At 38.2% G+C, this 15,529-nt stretch overlaps 1 protein-coding gene across 17 annotated transcripts in view; it reads left to right on the top strand.

Moving 5' to 3' along the window:
* Window positions 1-15,529, top strand: part of CLASP2 (cytoplasmic linker associated protein 2) — a 153,408-nt gene that overhangs the window by 55,804 nt on the left and 82,075 nt on the right. For 16 of the 17 annotated variants that reach the window (XR_004842303.1, XM_035896533.1, XM_035896523.1 and 13 more), the window contains exon 8: window positions 3,961-4,107. Coding sequence is in view for 16 of the 17 variants with exons in the window: in XM_035896533.1 (XP_035752426.1) it covers window positions 3,961-4,107 (147 nt within the window). In the remaining variant the exon portion in view is untranslated. Of the gene's footprint in view, window positions 1-3,944; window positions 4,108-15,529 lie in introns of those variants that run through there. The other variant, XM_035896551.1, reaches the window with a different exon arrangement.

The raw sequence follows: 15,529 nt of genomic DNA, 5'->3' as shown, positions 1-15,529 counted from the left end.
AGGCGCTGGAATGGGCTGCCCAGGGAGGTGGTCGAGTCCCCATCCCTGGAGGTTATTTAAAAGAAGGATAGATGAGGTGCTTAAGGTCATGGTTTAGTGGTGGGATGGCAGGGTTAGGTTAAAGGTTGGACTCGATGATTTTAAAGGCCTTTTCCAACAAAGTGATTCTGTGATTCTGTGACTCCTCTGAAATGTTTTGTAGGTATGCACAGCAGTTCACTGATACCAGTTTGCGTGCTGCATAGTAGCTGCAGAACACTCCTATGCGGTACAGATCTCTTTCCGCCATTAGAAGGGAAAACTTTTAACGCTTGGAAATTGAGTCTTGCATTCCTGTTTTTAGTAGCTTAGAGCTTTGTTGTAAAATGCTGTTTGGATAGTGCTTTCTTAGCTGTCAGGTGTAATTACATATGTAAAATTTGATACGCTGAAAGTGTTCTTTGGCCTTCAAAATTGGCTAGAATAAAACCCACCTAGCTGTTCTAGAATGGAAAAGTGTTTGCATCCTTCAGATTTGTTTTGAAGTCAATTATGTTTAGGCTTTTATGAATCCTGTTGTAGAAATTAATTTTGTTTGCAGACTGCATGAAACTAACATTACGGTCACGGTTTGATACTGACGGTACGACCGTCGTCACGCTCTGCACGTCGGCAAGTCGGGAGCTCCAGCCCTGGTCCATTGGCTAACCAAAGGCACGTAGTAAACAGGTTTGGCTCAGCTGGCTTGAGCAGAACTGCACCTTGATTATACCCTGCGGAGTAACGGTTATACCTGGAGCTGGGGTTCTGTAGGCTGCATTGTATATGAAGCTGCTCTTGTAAGAGATAGAAAGGAGTGTATTGCTGCACGTGAGTGAGGGCACTCGGAAAGCAGATCCTACTGGAAGCAGATACAATGCTTGTGTTTCATTAACTGCTACAAATACAAACTTCAGGTTTCAGACCTTCACAAATACTGCTACGTGCCTTTCTGAAAATGGAATGTCCCCAAAGATCAATTGGGGTTATGTTGTTAATAGAGCCTAGGGAAATAAAAGTGTAAAGGCCCAAAAGGGTGGAGAAAATCTCTGGTGTCTGTAAGAGACGGTACAAATTTTCCTGCTCGTGTTTATTTAAAAACAAACAAAGAATAAAAGCCACAACAAAAGAAACTCGTCTGCATTATCACTTAAGCTTTAAAAGAATTAAAAAAGATCCTTTTTACCCATCAATTTTATACATTTATTGTACTGTGCTATAATTTTGGAACGCTTTTAGTGACTGTACTTTAATTTTTAACTTATTTTAACATGAAAAGTCCAGTTAAGAACTCCCATATATCAGTGGTAAGATCAGTTCCATGTTTCTCAAAAATACCCGTGCATTTAAAAATAAAAAGAATTTATTTTAAAAGGTAGGTTTTATGTGGACTAAGAAACTGTATTAAACTATTCCGTAGTGTAGGTTTTCAATCCACTGTTACCAATATTTTAAATGTATGAAAAAATATTCTTTAACTAGGCAAAGTAATTTGACAGTATTGCCAAGACCATTGTTTAATATATTGTCCTGTAATTTACACAGCATGTCAGTAGCTGGGAATGTTTGCCTTTGCATTTTTCTGAAATGCTATTTTGGGCTTGAGCAGTAACTTCTGCAATTCTCCATCTTCAATACTCCATAATGAATAGCTTGGTAAGGGTAAAATTAATTTATCTGAGCCTTTGGTTCCCAAAGTACACTGTTGTTTGGGGTTGTTTAGGTTTTTCTTGATTAGGAGTTTCTGCATAAATGAGCAAAATGCTCACTTACTATTTTTAAAATTGTGCTGCAAATAACTTTGTTTTTTCAAAGGCTTCTTGTGCAATATTTGCATATCAGTGCTGCATTATAGTGCTGTTGGATACTAACATGAAAGTCTATCCTGTTTCTTTACCAAACTGAAAAAAAAATGTAGCAGCAAACCCATTTTTATTTGAAAAGCACGTTTCCACTTTTAATCAGTTTTTATGATAGCATACCTGTGTGTCAATGTTCATCTCTTCATGCTGTTTTAAAATCTACAAGGTATTTCTTAATACTATTTTTAAATTACCTGTAATGTTGCAGGTATCCTAGGTATTAACCATTACTATTTACATTTCTATTACAGTGTTTAGTTCATTGCACTTAGTCTGGCATTTGGATTAGTGGTTTTCCCTGCTCAAAAATCTTGATGTCTGGTTCTATTTAAGATACTAAGAGTAAAAGCATCAGGAATCAAAATGTATTCTGCCTCAACCCGGGTGCTGAGCGGGAGTGCTGTTTCCATGGCAACGCACAGGCTGGGGGGGGGGGGGGGGGGTGATTCTGAGAGTTTACGTATCCAAACACGATTATTCTTAGCAAGGTTCTCTTAAAAATCGCTGTTTGTAGGAGAGAAGGAAATTATGTTAGTGAAAATTGTCAGTATGGATCCAGATGTTTCTTGTGGTCGTTTGTTTCTTCTTTAATCATGAAGATTTGTTAGTGCACCACGCAGCTTTTCCCTAATGCTAGAAAAATGTGCTAACCATAGCGGCAGTGATCTCGGACATGTTAAATGTGGGGTGTTCTAACCTTTGAGGGCGCCGCAGATGCGGTTGGACAAAACCTTGCTTTACCCTTTTAATGAAAGCTGCCTTCCTTTGGGAGGCTGTATTATTAAATATAGTTGACATTTCACTGGGAGCAAGTTCCAAATAAGCGAAAGGTAAATAGTCAACATTCCAGAGATAACAAAGCTTTGCAATTAATTCTATTTTTTTTTAGAAATGGCAGGTTTTAGAGCAGGTAATATGCTAAATTGGTCTTCCATTACTGTAGTGCAGCTGTGGCTCTGCCTCGCCCATTTTATTTATTATAGAAACCATAGGCTGATGCATTTTCCATGCTCAAGCTTATAGATAAATCCTTCTTCCATAAGTGAATAGAGAAACCATTACGTTCTACTCTTGGAATATTTTGGGGTGTGTTTTTTGAAGGCTGAATATTTTGTATTGAGACTATTTTATTTAGTCACTAGAGATTAATTTCTTGATTTAAAAACACACAAACCTGAAAATATAGGAAAGAGGAGTGCAAACCCTGGAGTATTGTCTGCCTGTCTAATTTTTTTTAATGAAGGATTGGAATAGTGGCAAATACCGTGTGTGGGAATGAATTTATTTGCATGGAGAATTTTCACCTTTTCCTCTGGCGGTGGCTCCCAGAAGATGATGTCACCTTGCAGCTCATTGGTTGTGCGGCACCTAGTGCGGGGAAGGGAGAGAAAGATGCCGGCACAAATCTCAGTGGTGGATCTAGGGTGTTTGCGAGCAGTTTTTGATAGAATCTTTGATTAGTATTGAGAATTTACTGCGTGTGGCCATGTGAGGTGCTGGGTCCGTCCTAGGGTGAGGGGATTGAAGAGCTATCAGAGGAATGAGGCGGCTGATCTGCAAGAGGATCTGTGATTGTAAGTTGAAAAATCTGGGTGGAAGGAAAGAGACAGGGAGTGCTGGTTAGACACATTGTGGGAGGATGTGTAGCAGAAAATGCATGCATGAGTAAAAGAAGAAAAGGGAGAAGCATTTGTCTTTGGTAGACTGGAATGATAAAAAAATATATTAAGGGCTTTCCTTTGGGGAAAATATTCAGAAATGGGCAAAAATATTCAATCTCTGCAAAGATATTTTCCCTTTGTGGGAATGAATGTGTAGGATTCGTTTTTCTCTTCGGTTTTACAGGGGGTAATTATGAAGGCAAAATAACATTTTGTAAGTACTTAACATGTAGAAAATGCTGTTTTTTTCTCATTGTCATTTTATTCCTAGGTCAGAGACAGAGGACACAGTGATAAATATTTGGGTTTATTTATACATTTTCTGAATTTTTGTGAAAAGTGAAGCAGAATAGTTGATTAGGAAATAAATGTACATCCATTCTAATAGTTGTATTTTTATTTAATGTATATTTTTCTAGACAAAAGCTTTGATGATGAAGAGTCAGTGGATGGAAATAGGCCATCATCAGCTGCTTCAGCCTTCAAGGTTCCGGCACCTAAAAAGCCAGGAAATCCTTCAAACAGTGCAAGAAAGCCAGGATCAGCTGGTGGGCCTAAGGTTGGAGGTAATGTAAAGCTATTCAGATTCTTATCGGTGTTCCCAGAAACCTTGCCAGAGCAGGCACAAAACAGAGAACTTTGGAAGGTGATGTTTAATTTATGACTGCAGTATTTTTGCAGAGCTGAAATCAGCAAGGGACCTTGTTTTACGTAATTATTCATATATAAAGGTGTGTGCATGTCTGTCTGGTTTTGTGAATGTACATTTAGCTTATAAAGGCCTCTCATATTATAAATAAAACTAACATCTGGAGATAGCAATTGTGTTGGTAAAATGTATATATGGGTGCCTCTGATGGAATCCACACATCACTTACTGTATATATAAATATACTGTGAAATTCTGTAGTAGGTCTGTGTAGATGAATTTTTTACTGTAGCTCTGCAACGTTTGACATGGCTAGAAAGGACTAGCCATCAACCATATACCTCAGCAGAGCTGTATGTTACATCTGAATGGCTTTTATTATTATTCCTTAAACTGTCAGAGCATTGTGAAATTGGTTATGAAAGAAAAAACGAGGGCCAAAACCCTTGCCAGGATTTTTTTGCATGGTAGACTTCAAAGCAGTATAATGATGATGCTTACTAATTATAATCTTTGAACACGGAAATCCGCATTTTTTTAGGGCGGGGGTAATCTAACAAAAGCAACTGTTTACTGCTAAAGAAGTGGTAGCTTTTTTGATGGTTCATGTACATATTCAGAAAAACATATAACTAAGTGGAAATATACCATGCTTCAGGTGTGGCTTTTTTATGAATAATTGATGCTTTCAGTAAGGGATTTTTGTAAGAGTAAGTAATTTTTTTCATGTTCCTATTCATGTTACATTCCCTTATGTGAACTGCAAAGCAAAGATAAAATTTGAAAGAAGATATACATGCCAAAGAAAGCTGCCTTAAGTATTTTCATGTTAATAAGATATAGCTAATGTTTTGACAATTTATTGTTTTTCTAATGTGATCTTCAGAATTCCTCTTAAATTGAAAAGATTCCCATAGGGCGGGATCAACACTGCCATAGCATAACTCCAAAATTGATAGCAATATGAATCAGAATGTACTACCTAAAAGACTTCCTAAAGGAAGTTATCTCTTGAAATTGACTCTTAGTATTTATTGTTATTATTATTACACAAATAAGCAGTAAAACTATCATCTCCTTCAACCTGAAGCATGGTGGGTTTTGCATGCAAGACTAGCATATATAGTATCAGAACTGAATGCTCAGGATTCCTGTTTCTTTTGATGTGTGATAAAATAATAATATTTTATTAAATATGGATGTTTTTAATATAAAATTGTTTTTACATGTAGACTTTCACTTTACATGCTCTGCAGTAAGAACATGGAGATAGGAGAGCAGTGGAAGGGAAATAACAAAATAACCACTTGACTGATTTTTTTTTTTTTTTTTTTTTCCCCCCCCCAGTTTATCTAAAAATTCAGGTGTAAAGGAGATTTTAAAAAACCAAACCAAAATATTACATTGTTTTTCCTCCTTTTTCTATATTGCCAAACTTCAAAAAATGAAAATTAAAAAAAAACATGTAACAGCACAAAGTTTATGTATGCCACAGTGAGAGAACTTTGGTCATTCCTTGCTTTATACCATCTCCTTTCAGCTCTGAAAAATACTGAGGAGTGCTCACATGTGCATCTGCTTCTCCTCTTTTTATTCTGTTAGTATGTCTGTAGTCAGAATTTTGAAAATTTAGGATTAAATGTTTGGCTAGCCTTTGTAATGTTGATTAAATTGTTGTTTGAATGTTTCTTTGTATGTGCATCTATGGCGTGGTTGTGCAGACTGCCCAGGTGCTTGACCGTGGAGACAGAAGGTCTATATAGTCCGCTGTCCCATCTGACAGTAGTCAGAAACGGCTGCTAGAGAAATGCATGTGAACAGGGCAAGTTTCTAGAAGCACACAGTCATTGCAGGACGAAATGCTGGGTTTAGAGAACTCTATTCTACAAGAGAACCACGGTCTTTGAAGCGTCCAGTTAGGGCATCCTGTTCTGCTTATCTTGAGACTTCATGGATCTTTATGGCTAATAAACAAACCTTGCTGCTTTTTCACATCCGCTTCCTGTAGGGTCTGCTTTGTAGGTGCCTAAAGGACACCTGAGATTTTTCTCCAGCCTCAAAATTGCCAGCTTTATGAGCAAATCCTATGGTTCTGCTCTCGCTGATTTGTTAAGGCTCTGCCATATCAGTCCCAAACCCTTCTTCTGCTCACCACTGCATTCCAAGCCTGTAATCAGTGGGAATGTAATTTCTCACCTTTCCCTCATAAGCACTGGCTACAGGTATTTCAGGCTCGTAACTGCTCACCTCACAGTTCTGCCACCTGTTGGTCCTGCTTGCCTAAGTTTTTTCTGACTCTTTCATGCATATGTGTATACATACTATAAAGTTGCAGTTCAGCCTTGGAGGAAGAAATGGCAGCAGTTCCATTAACTGTGTTGCTTTTTCTTTCCATTTCACAAAAATCTCCAAAGTCGTGTCAGTGACCCACAGCTAACGCGGTCCTTCTCTTCAGGCTTCTGTGACTGGGCAGAACTGTTAGTGCAGGTAGAAATAGTGTTGAGCGTAGGCTGAGATTACTGCAAGTTGCATTCATTTAAACTGCCTTTTACAGTCCAGAGATCCTTTTCCTAGGATATTGCTTTAGAAAGATGTGTTTTCCGATCAGCTGTAGGTGACAACAAAGAAAGTACAGCTTTTTCCTGGTTCCAAAAGGGAGTGGAGGCTCCTGTCTTGAGGCAAAGAAAATCAAACCTCTTAGCCAAGCTGCTTGCTTTCCTTTATGCTGGTATCTGCTTAATTATACCTCGGATGCTATGTGTGCTTGACTTTTCATTATATACTCCATGGAGATGTTTCTTATTGAAGAAATGGATAATCCCACCACTGACCAGATACTCTGTTCGAGTGAAAGGACCTGTCCAATATGCAGGAAGAGATTTTTTCGCTGTATTGAGCACTTTCTGTTTAATGTAGGAAATGCACTTTGGTGGCATTGGAAATGCAAAATCATTGTCCAGGAAGGCAGGTGAAACAGCTATGTACGTTAGCAACAGCAGTGTCCTACTTGGGCTGGAATTCTCTCTCCTTGTGTAGAGAATGACTGTGCAAGATCTTTTCCTGTCAGCAGTAGGGATGGGTGAGCTTGTAGAACTGGTGTATTTGCTGACAGGTGTGATTAAGTCTGTAGAAGACAGCTTGCCAGAAGAGTATCAGACCAGGCAGCCTCAGCGAGGTACTGCCCTAAGAGTAAGAAATCCAGCAGTCTGTTTCTCGTCTGACTTTACTGCTGGGTGATGTTCAGACACTGACCTTCTTACTTGTGATGAATGAGAAGTGATGGGTCTTCAACTGAATGGGGCAGTGCTTTGTTTGGCTTATTTCTTACTCCGTGGTCAATATGCTTTCCCGAGTTAGTCCTTTGCCAGGAAATGCACAGCTGATCCACTTCTGACACACTAGCCTTCAGCACTTCATTCAAGTGGCACAGCCTGTGGAAATATCCTTCTGCTCTGAGGCCTCCTTACTGAGAATGTGCACAGGGTGTGTTCTACCCTTCCAGAAGTGGATACTCATGAGCTCTTCCTTGGCAGGATGGCAGGCAGCTTTTTGATTGTAAGGGACACTATAATTTACAGTTGAAAAAGACTTAAGTTGAGTATGTTAGCCAAATGAGCTATATTCTTGTCCCTGTGCTGTTCCAAGATCTCTTAAAGGGCTTTGGCAGGCTCTCTTGCAAATGTGAGTTCCCTGTTGCAAGTCTTCTAGGGAATTGTTTGCTTCTGTACTATTCCATAGCTTTATGTAGTCTAGATGTTAGTAGGAAACCTCAGTCTGTACCTCAACAAGAAGACTGGCTTCCTTTCCTTTCCCAAAATATCAATTTAAGTCAGTACTCTTTAAAATGGATTCAGCGTAGGATAGTGATACTTCAATAGAGCCATGTGGCATTTGGAAGAAAAGCTTGCTGGTGAAACCCAGTTATAACAAGAGTTGGTATTAACTTTCTGTTGCATGGTTTTTGAGAAGCGCTCTGTAGGACTGGAAGGTCATTCCTAATGTTGTAATTTGAACCAGGGTGGACTTTCTACTTTTTAGCAGTTGTCTTCAGCGGGAAGATACTGCATCGTGCATTTTTACCTATGGTTCGTCAGCTTTTTTTAATCTGTAGTGTCTTGGCCTACTAGTCTTATTACACTTTGCTTACTGTTTAACGCTAATAAGGATGTTCCGCTTTTTGAAACAACCTATGTTGCTTTAGGATGAATCATGCAGTGACAAAACAGCAAAGGGGATGTTATTAATTCAAATGTCAGAATTATTGTAACTGCTGTTTAAAAAGATATTTTGGAGTAAGAATGTTGTTGATGCCAAGCGTGAAGAATATGAAGTGAAACCCCAGGGACATTGTTGGGTTTTTTTCTTTTAAAAAAATGTGTGTGCATGCAAAAAGCGTTTTTTCCAACATGAAAATTGTGATGTTGCCTTCTTTTATTAAACTGTTCAAAGAATCTGGTCCCCAATGAAGACTGCAATTGTGTTAGTTTGAGGTTTGATGCTGGTGTTATTTGAAAGAACCCTCAGTTTTAGGATGGTCTTACTTCTTAAAAAAAAAAAAAAAAAGGCTTCCTAAGGTTTGATGATTGCTCAAAAAACATTCAAAATACCTCCTTTTAGGTAGAAATCAAGTAACTGGAAAACTTGGGTGAACCAGGTGAAGAGTTTTGGCAAAAGAAGGCCGTGAGAACTATGGTGATACCATACAATTTTATTTTTTTTTAACTACAAGAACACATTCTTAACTGTAGGAAGCTATTCCCAGCTTTAGGAAGTTCATTTAGTTTGTGTATCTGTCTACGGTGTTTTCTGTCAGCATCATAATGTTTTTTTTTTTTTCCTTCTCAATAATAGCAATACAGTTCTTTGAGAAGTATTAAAATGGCACTGATTTGAAGTTTGTGTATCTGTCTACGGTGTTTTCTGTCAGTATCATAATGCCTTTTTTTTTTCCTTCTCAATAATAGCAATACACTTCTTTGACAAGTATTAAAATGGCACTGATTTGCTTCTTTTGCCTCTATTTCCCAGCAGAAGGCATTTTGAAGTGTTTAGAGGCTTTAGTAGGAAATTGTTTAAATGGAAAGGCTTTGCATAAAACAAATGTGGTAGTGAAAAATGGATGCTTGCCTTCTGAAATCTTAGCCAGGTGAAGTTAACCTCATTTAAAGTACATATTGTAGTTAAGAAACATTTTTGTTAAAAGCATTTCAATAATTGTGGAACTGTAATTACAAATTGTTAGTGAGTGGACTTGAAACAGGATAAACTCGTGCTTGCTGTATCAATTGTCTTCAGACTCAGGAAGACAGTTCTGTGTTTACTTGCACAAAAAAGCTTCATAGAAATCAATGCTCAGATTTGGGTGGGTTTTGGTCTGGTTTTTTTTTTTTTGAGTTCTGCAGAGAGTAAGTTCAGGAGTCTATCCTTGTATTTGTTTAGCCCTCATTAAGTGATTTCCAAAGAGCTGTATTTGTCATGTGAAATAAACCAGGATTTTTATTTCTTTTTTTTGTTATTCTATATTGCCCCTTTGTATGACATAAAACTGCTCTGACATAATCTTGGTCAGCAAAGCATCTCTGACATTCTGTGGCATTTGCTTCCATTTTTGGTTTCCAGCTTGTTTTGAAATCCAAGGATTTTTCTGCAAGATCCCAGCTGAAATCAGCTTTTTTGTCTTTCTGAGCCGCCTTTGAGATCAGCCTTGGGTATCAGAGTCCGAATCGGAGGATTTGTTACAGGATACCTGTTTGCTTCCTTGTCCCCACAGTGAATATCAGTTAACTTCCTTCCCTGGATTTTGATGTGTTTTACTCCCCTGAACAGCACTTCAGGAGAGGGGTTTCCTTGCACATCATCGGTGGTCTGTTCTCCTTGGCCACTATAAATGCTTGTCCAGTCACTGGGGTTGCATTCCTCTAACAGATAGTTTCCTTCGCAGCGAGCCTCAGCAGGTGGATTGGAAAAAGCAACATTAACAAGAACCCAGATGAAAATAAACAAATATGATAAATTATAGATATATATAGGTACACACACCTATACATATACTTTTGGAGAATATATAGTACTCATAATTACTGTTCATTAGTCTCTCTGTTTTCTGTGCATCACCCAAGGACAGTTGGCAGGTAGTTCATACTACTTCAGTTTATTTTGCACTCATTTCTAAAAGCTTCAGTTAGGTTGTAGGATTTATTATGTTGGTATAAGCACGATACTGTATCTGGTAGTCTTCTCTCAAAAGGCTCATAGCTGAGAAGGCAGCTTACAAATGGATAAAATAAGAAGAGAGTAACAGCAGAGCGGAAATTAAGAGGTCTGGTGATAAGAGCTCACCGCACAGTGTAACATTCTTTTGACATCTCTACCCTGTGTAGTAGTCCCAAACATCCCACTAGCAATCATGGTACCACCAGGCAATGATGAGAATAAGGAAGACAACCCACCCCTTGTTTAGTTCGCTAACATTGAATGCTGGTTTTTTTCCAAGCAGTAAAAGGGGAAGAGATTTGTTTATTTTTTCATATGGGTGAATCCAGAAGGAAAAAGAGGAAGCAGAGAGGGAGGGAGGAGGAAGCTGGGCTGGTATCAGCTGACCCTGCCAATTTGAGCCCTTATGGACTGTGGCTGTGTTAGAGTAAGCAAAGACAACCATTCCAAAACATTCCTGCCTTAACTGCTTTGCAAAGTAGCAGGTGTGATTCCTCTTTGTAGGGCTGGGGGGAGGAGAAGGGTCTTAAAAAAAACCCAACCTGTTTCATTTCTTTATATATGCTGTCAAATAGAGAAGCAGGGCATGTAGAAGCAGAAGATGCAAATTATTTTTATAATTTAAGTAGAGTATTTTTGCCAAAGGTGCAAATATTACTTGTGACAAATGAAATGTTCTTAAAAATAGAAAAGCAATACATTAAAATCAAGTCACTTCGACCTTCTGTCTTGCACTAGTGAATTTTTAGAAGTAGAAGATAAAAGCGTGTTGTTTAAAACATATAAAACCTGTAATTGTGTAGCTTGCAATGACAGGCAATGTTAATTCTAATTATTCTTAATACAGTATCTGTTTAAATTCTTTTAGAAAAGAATGCACAGTTGAAGAGAACTGACAACAATAATGAAAATACTATTTTTCTGAAACTATTATACCACAACAACTCCAAAAAATTACAGTATCCCAAACCAGTCTGTTTTGCAACACAATTTATAGATGATACAAATGAACTGTTTGTGTTCCTGGTTGTTCTCAGTAATTTCTGTAATGTAAAATGATGAGTGCAGTTTTCCCTATTCAGGTGTAAAACTAGGAACAAATTTAAAGTAAAATGCAAATACTAGGTTATTAGAAAGCGATATGATGAAAATAAGGCTAATGCTGTCATGCTCATAAAATTAGTAGAACTTTAAAGCTCACCTGTTGAAACTGGGCAAATGAGCCAGGATCTCAAATGTATGTTCTCTTAAGTATTTGTGAAAAATGTGTGCCAGTAGAGAAAAGAAATGCATGAGTGCTTTAAAAGATTACTGTATGAGCATGAACACTGTGCATGAGTTGGAAGATGACTGTATGAGCTTCTAGTTGAGTAGAAACAGACATTAATCAAGAGTGATGCAAGCCTAAAAGAAATCAGGTTTTTGTATTATTGCTGCTCATGGAATTGCTTGTTTTTCTCCACACCCAGGGTTTGGTGTTACCTAATATATGCTGTCCAAACCTTGTACTAAGTAAAACACTATTAATTTCTTTGTTGTATAGGTCTCGTATTTTCAATGTGCTTCACAAATGCTTCTGAATGTAATTGATCTCCATAGCATGCCGGTGAAAATAAGAGGTAGCATTATTAATCTTTTATACCTGGTGAAAGTGTGCTACGTAGGAATTGAGGCTAAAGTTGTTGAAACTGTGCATTCAGTATTAGAATCGGCTTCAAATACTACTGACTGAATTTCTCAGAGAATGTAATTTTCAGTACACAATTCCAAAGGAATTTTCATGCTCAAGACCAGCTCCAGATTTTAAGGTATGCATGCTGGTGCAGTGATCTGCAGTCTCTTCAGTCCACGTAAGAATTACTTTGTGCTTCCTCTTAATACACGAGTCATGTATGTTCTTCTGGCTAATCTGGCACACCTCAAGGATTGAGATGTGCTGTCATAACAGTTAAACACCTTCCACTGCCTTCCTTGTAAGCATAGCTCACTCGTAATTTCTTCTTGTCCCTCCTGCTCCTGTTCTTTCCTGGGGTGAGTAATTGTATGGAGAGATCTGCTTAGCATCTCAGCCCTTGGAGACAGCACACTCGCTTCCTGGGTGGAAACTTCTTTTCACATGCAATGTTTCTGGCACATAGGAGGAATGTTTTAATGAACCAGGTGCGATACAGGTGGGATCTCCAGAGAAGTTCTCTAACCATGTCTGCCAAGTTTCTAACGTAGGCAGATAAAGTAAGGAATAGAAGATATTATGAAGGTATTTGAAGGTATTTTGCTATTTTGTTCAGTTTGTGCAGCTGTTTCAGTTTGAATGACTTCCTGGGTGCCTCAGGAACAATGGCTTTTGGCATTGGAGGAGCTGAGGTGGACAAGTCAGTTCAGTCAGTCACTGGGGCTGAACATGACAGAATTCATCTGTCAGTTTCCTTAGTGGGCTTTCTAGTTGAGGCTTTTTTATTCTGCTTGGTTATATTTGATGGTACACTTGGTTATACTTGGTTATATGCTTAGTTATAACTGGAATTGTATTCTAAGATCGTTTAAAACAACGTGAAGGCTTTGTCAGTTGAGGTTCTGCCAAAAAAAAAAAAATGGCTTATTTGGATTCAGTGTTGTATCTGATGATTTAAAAATATACTTTATTTTGACAACCAACTTCAGAAAAACCTCCGGTGAGCTGTGTTGGAACAACTGAATAGGTTTACTGATCCTAATAGTCTGTCCAATGGGTTTGTCAAAGGCATTTCAGCTTAAGTCAAAGTTATTTTAGCTTAAGTTAATAAATCATGAACTGCAATGGCTTAAGAGACTGGTACATGTTCCTTCTGGTGTTCCTCTCCCCATTCCTCTCTCTCATTTATGCAGGTAATTACCATGAGACAGATGCATTGAGCAACCAAATAAGGAAATCTCCCAGTGGTTCCTATGTTTTATTTGTGAGGTTTCTCTGGTAGGCAAGGTGTGTGCTTGCAAAAGCACTAGGAATATAGACAAGTTTGTAATAACAGATGTTTTTGAGGACGGGGAATTATTTGTTTCCAAATGCAGTTGGGGTTTTGCCTCAGAAAGCAGACAAAAGGCAGCTGGATTTCTGCAGATTAAAATTTTTGTCTAAACTAGGATCACTACAGCTTTCCATGGTTTAGTCTTACCCTAAGTTTTATTGGCAGAGCTGTGGCAACTAGTAGCGTGATCTGTTTCTTAACTTGTATGGCACAGCCAGCAAGTGACGCTAACAATTACACCAGGAGAATTATGCATTGGCTGGTACAGTTTGTACTGTGAGTAGAACCTGGTACAAGTTATTACACAAACATAATTTTATTTAAGTTAGTCTAATTGTATCCATCCTAGAAGATTTGCCAGTGTAACTATGCACAAGTAAAGCTGCCTTGTTTACAAAAAAATCCACGTTGTCTAACATTGATGAAAGTAGTTTTTATTAGAGCAAGTGCTGCTACTTTGTTGCTATCAAATGTTTTCCTAACTTAAGCAGGCAAGCCAAAGGCATCTATACTCAGTGACTCTTAGTCACCTCATGAAAGAAACCTTCGTGCTTTTTCCAGATATTTGAGACTGAAGAATAGTTCTTTGCTTGTCGTAGGTGAGTTTTTTTAATTCAAGTTTTCCGATTAAAATCCAAAGATCAGTCTTTCAAACAGGGAAATAAGAACATTTAGAACATTGATGGGGTTGAGGTAAGGCCACCGGTTTCCTGTATTCTGTTAATATGTCAAGGTATGTGTGTACAGTACATCAAATTGCTTTAGATGACTCAATAATTTAAAATATGAAGGGACTTTTCAGAGATGCTCAATCTTCAGCTACTTTTTCCAATCATTTGGTTCGTGTTTTCCAGAAGCAGAATTGTGAAAAGTGCCTAAATGTTATTCTGGACTGTTGTATTAACTGCAGCAGTGATCTTATGATACCTGGAAAGATAAAGATATTCCTTACTGAGTCACTGAAATTCAGTCTATGCACAGGGCTTTATGAGAATCATCTTAAAATTCACCTTTGCTGTCTCAGAGGTGGTAATTCAGATCATGAAGCACGGGTAACTTCCTGCTCCTGCCCCCGCAGGTACCATTTTAAAAGTAAGCTGTCAGTTTTATCAAATAGTAATAAGGGCTAACTGAAGGATAAATAAATAGATTTTGCAAACACTGTCTGAGGTCTACAGAAGATTCAGGAAAAAATCCTAGTTTCAGAGAGAATAAACAGCAGAATGTATATTCAAAGAAAGAATCAAGTATGACCTTTGGAACATCTGTCCGCTAGGACTGGGAACAGAATTCAGTTATTGAGCACTGTCTCTGTCCGTTGCTAAAGAACTGTGTTCACAAACAATTAGGTTTTGTGTCTTTGTCATTGAAAGGGATTCAAAAAATGGTTGCTGTAATCTATTAATTTATTTGTAGTTTGTGTGTCTGCATTTGCCTTTTTTGGTTTCGTTTGGTATCAACACTTTGTTTAGATTTTTTTTTTTACTCCATTGTGTTTAGTGAGATAGGCTGTCCATTCCATTGGGTTGCCTTTGCGCTTGTCCTTTCTTGAGTTTGTTCTGTTTGAGTATTGCTCTACTCCCTTCAGCCTATACTTAGGCTTTCAGCAGCTGTGCTGTTTAAGCTGCCTGGAGTAATTTTCTTCCCTAACTCATTTGTATCCTAAGTCATCGATTGGATTGTGCTAGTACAGTGTTTATATGGCCCCACAGTGAAGCAGGCCAGGGATCTTGCCTCACTGAAACTGTTCTTCCTGGCCAGTTTATTTTATTCTCAGCTTAGCCGCTCCCTGTTGTGATTTTCTATTCAGCTGTACTAGTGCTAGAATGAGGGAGGTGAGTGGGAGTTGCTGGTCAACCTATTATACAAAAAGGTGAATAAGTACTTGAGCTTATCCTGTCCACTTACCCTATGCTGAGCTGAAGCTGCTGTCAGTTCCTAATTTACAGCTGATTGTTTATTATTCTACAAAACAAAAAGGGTAACTACTTTTTTTAAATCCAGAATGATCTGCATCTTTTACTTCTGCTTCAGTGTCTGCTAGATAAGAAGCGAAGCTTTTGAATTAGTTGAGATGTGGGTATAGCTTCAGGGGGGTGTTTTTTGTTCCTTTCAGGAAAA

Source organism: Egretta garzetta, unplaced genomic scaffold (genome assembly GCF_000687185.1).
Source record: "Egretta garzetta isolate BGI_Z169 unplaced genomic scaffold, ASM68718v1 scaffold170, whole genome shotgun sequence".
NCBI lineage: Eukaryota > Metazoa > Chordata > Aves > Pelecaniformes > Ardeidae > Egretta > Egretta garzetta.
This window is presented reverse-complemented; position numbering and strand designations above follow the sequence as displayed.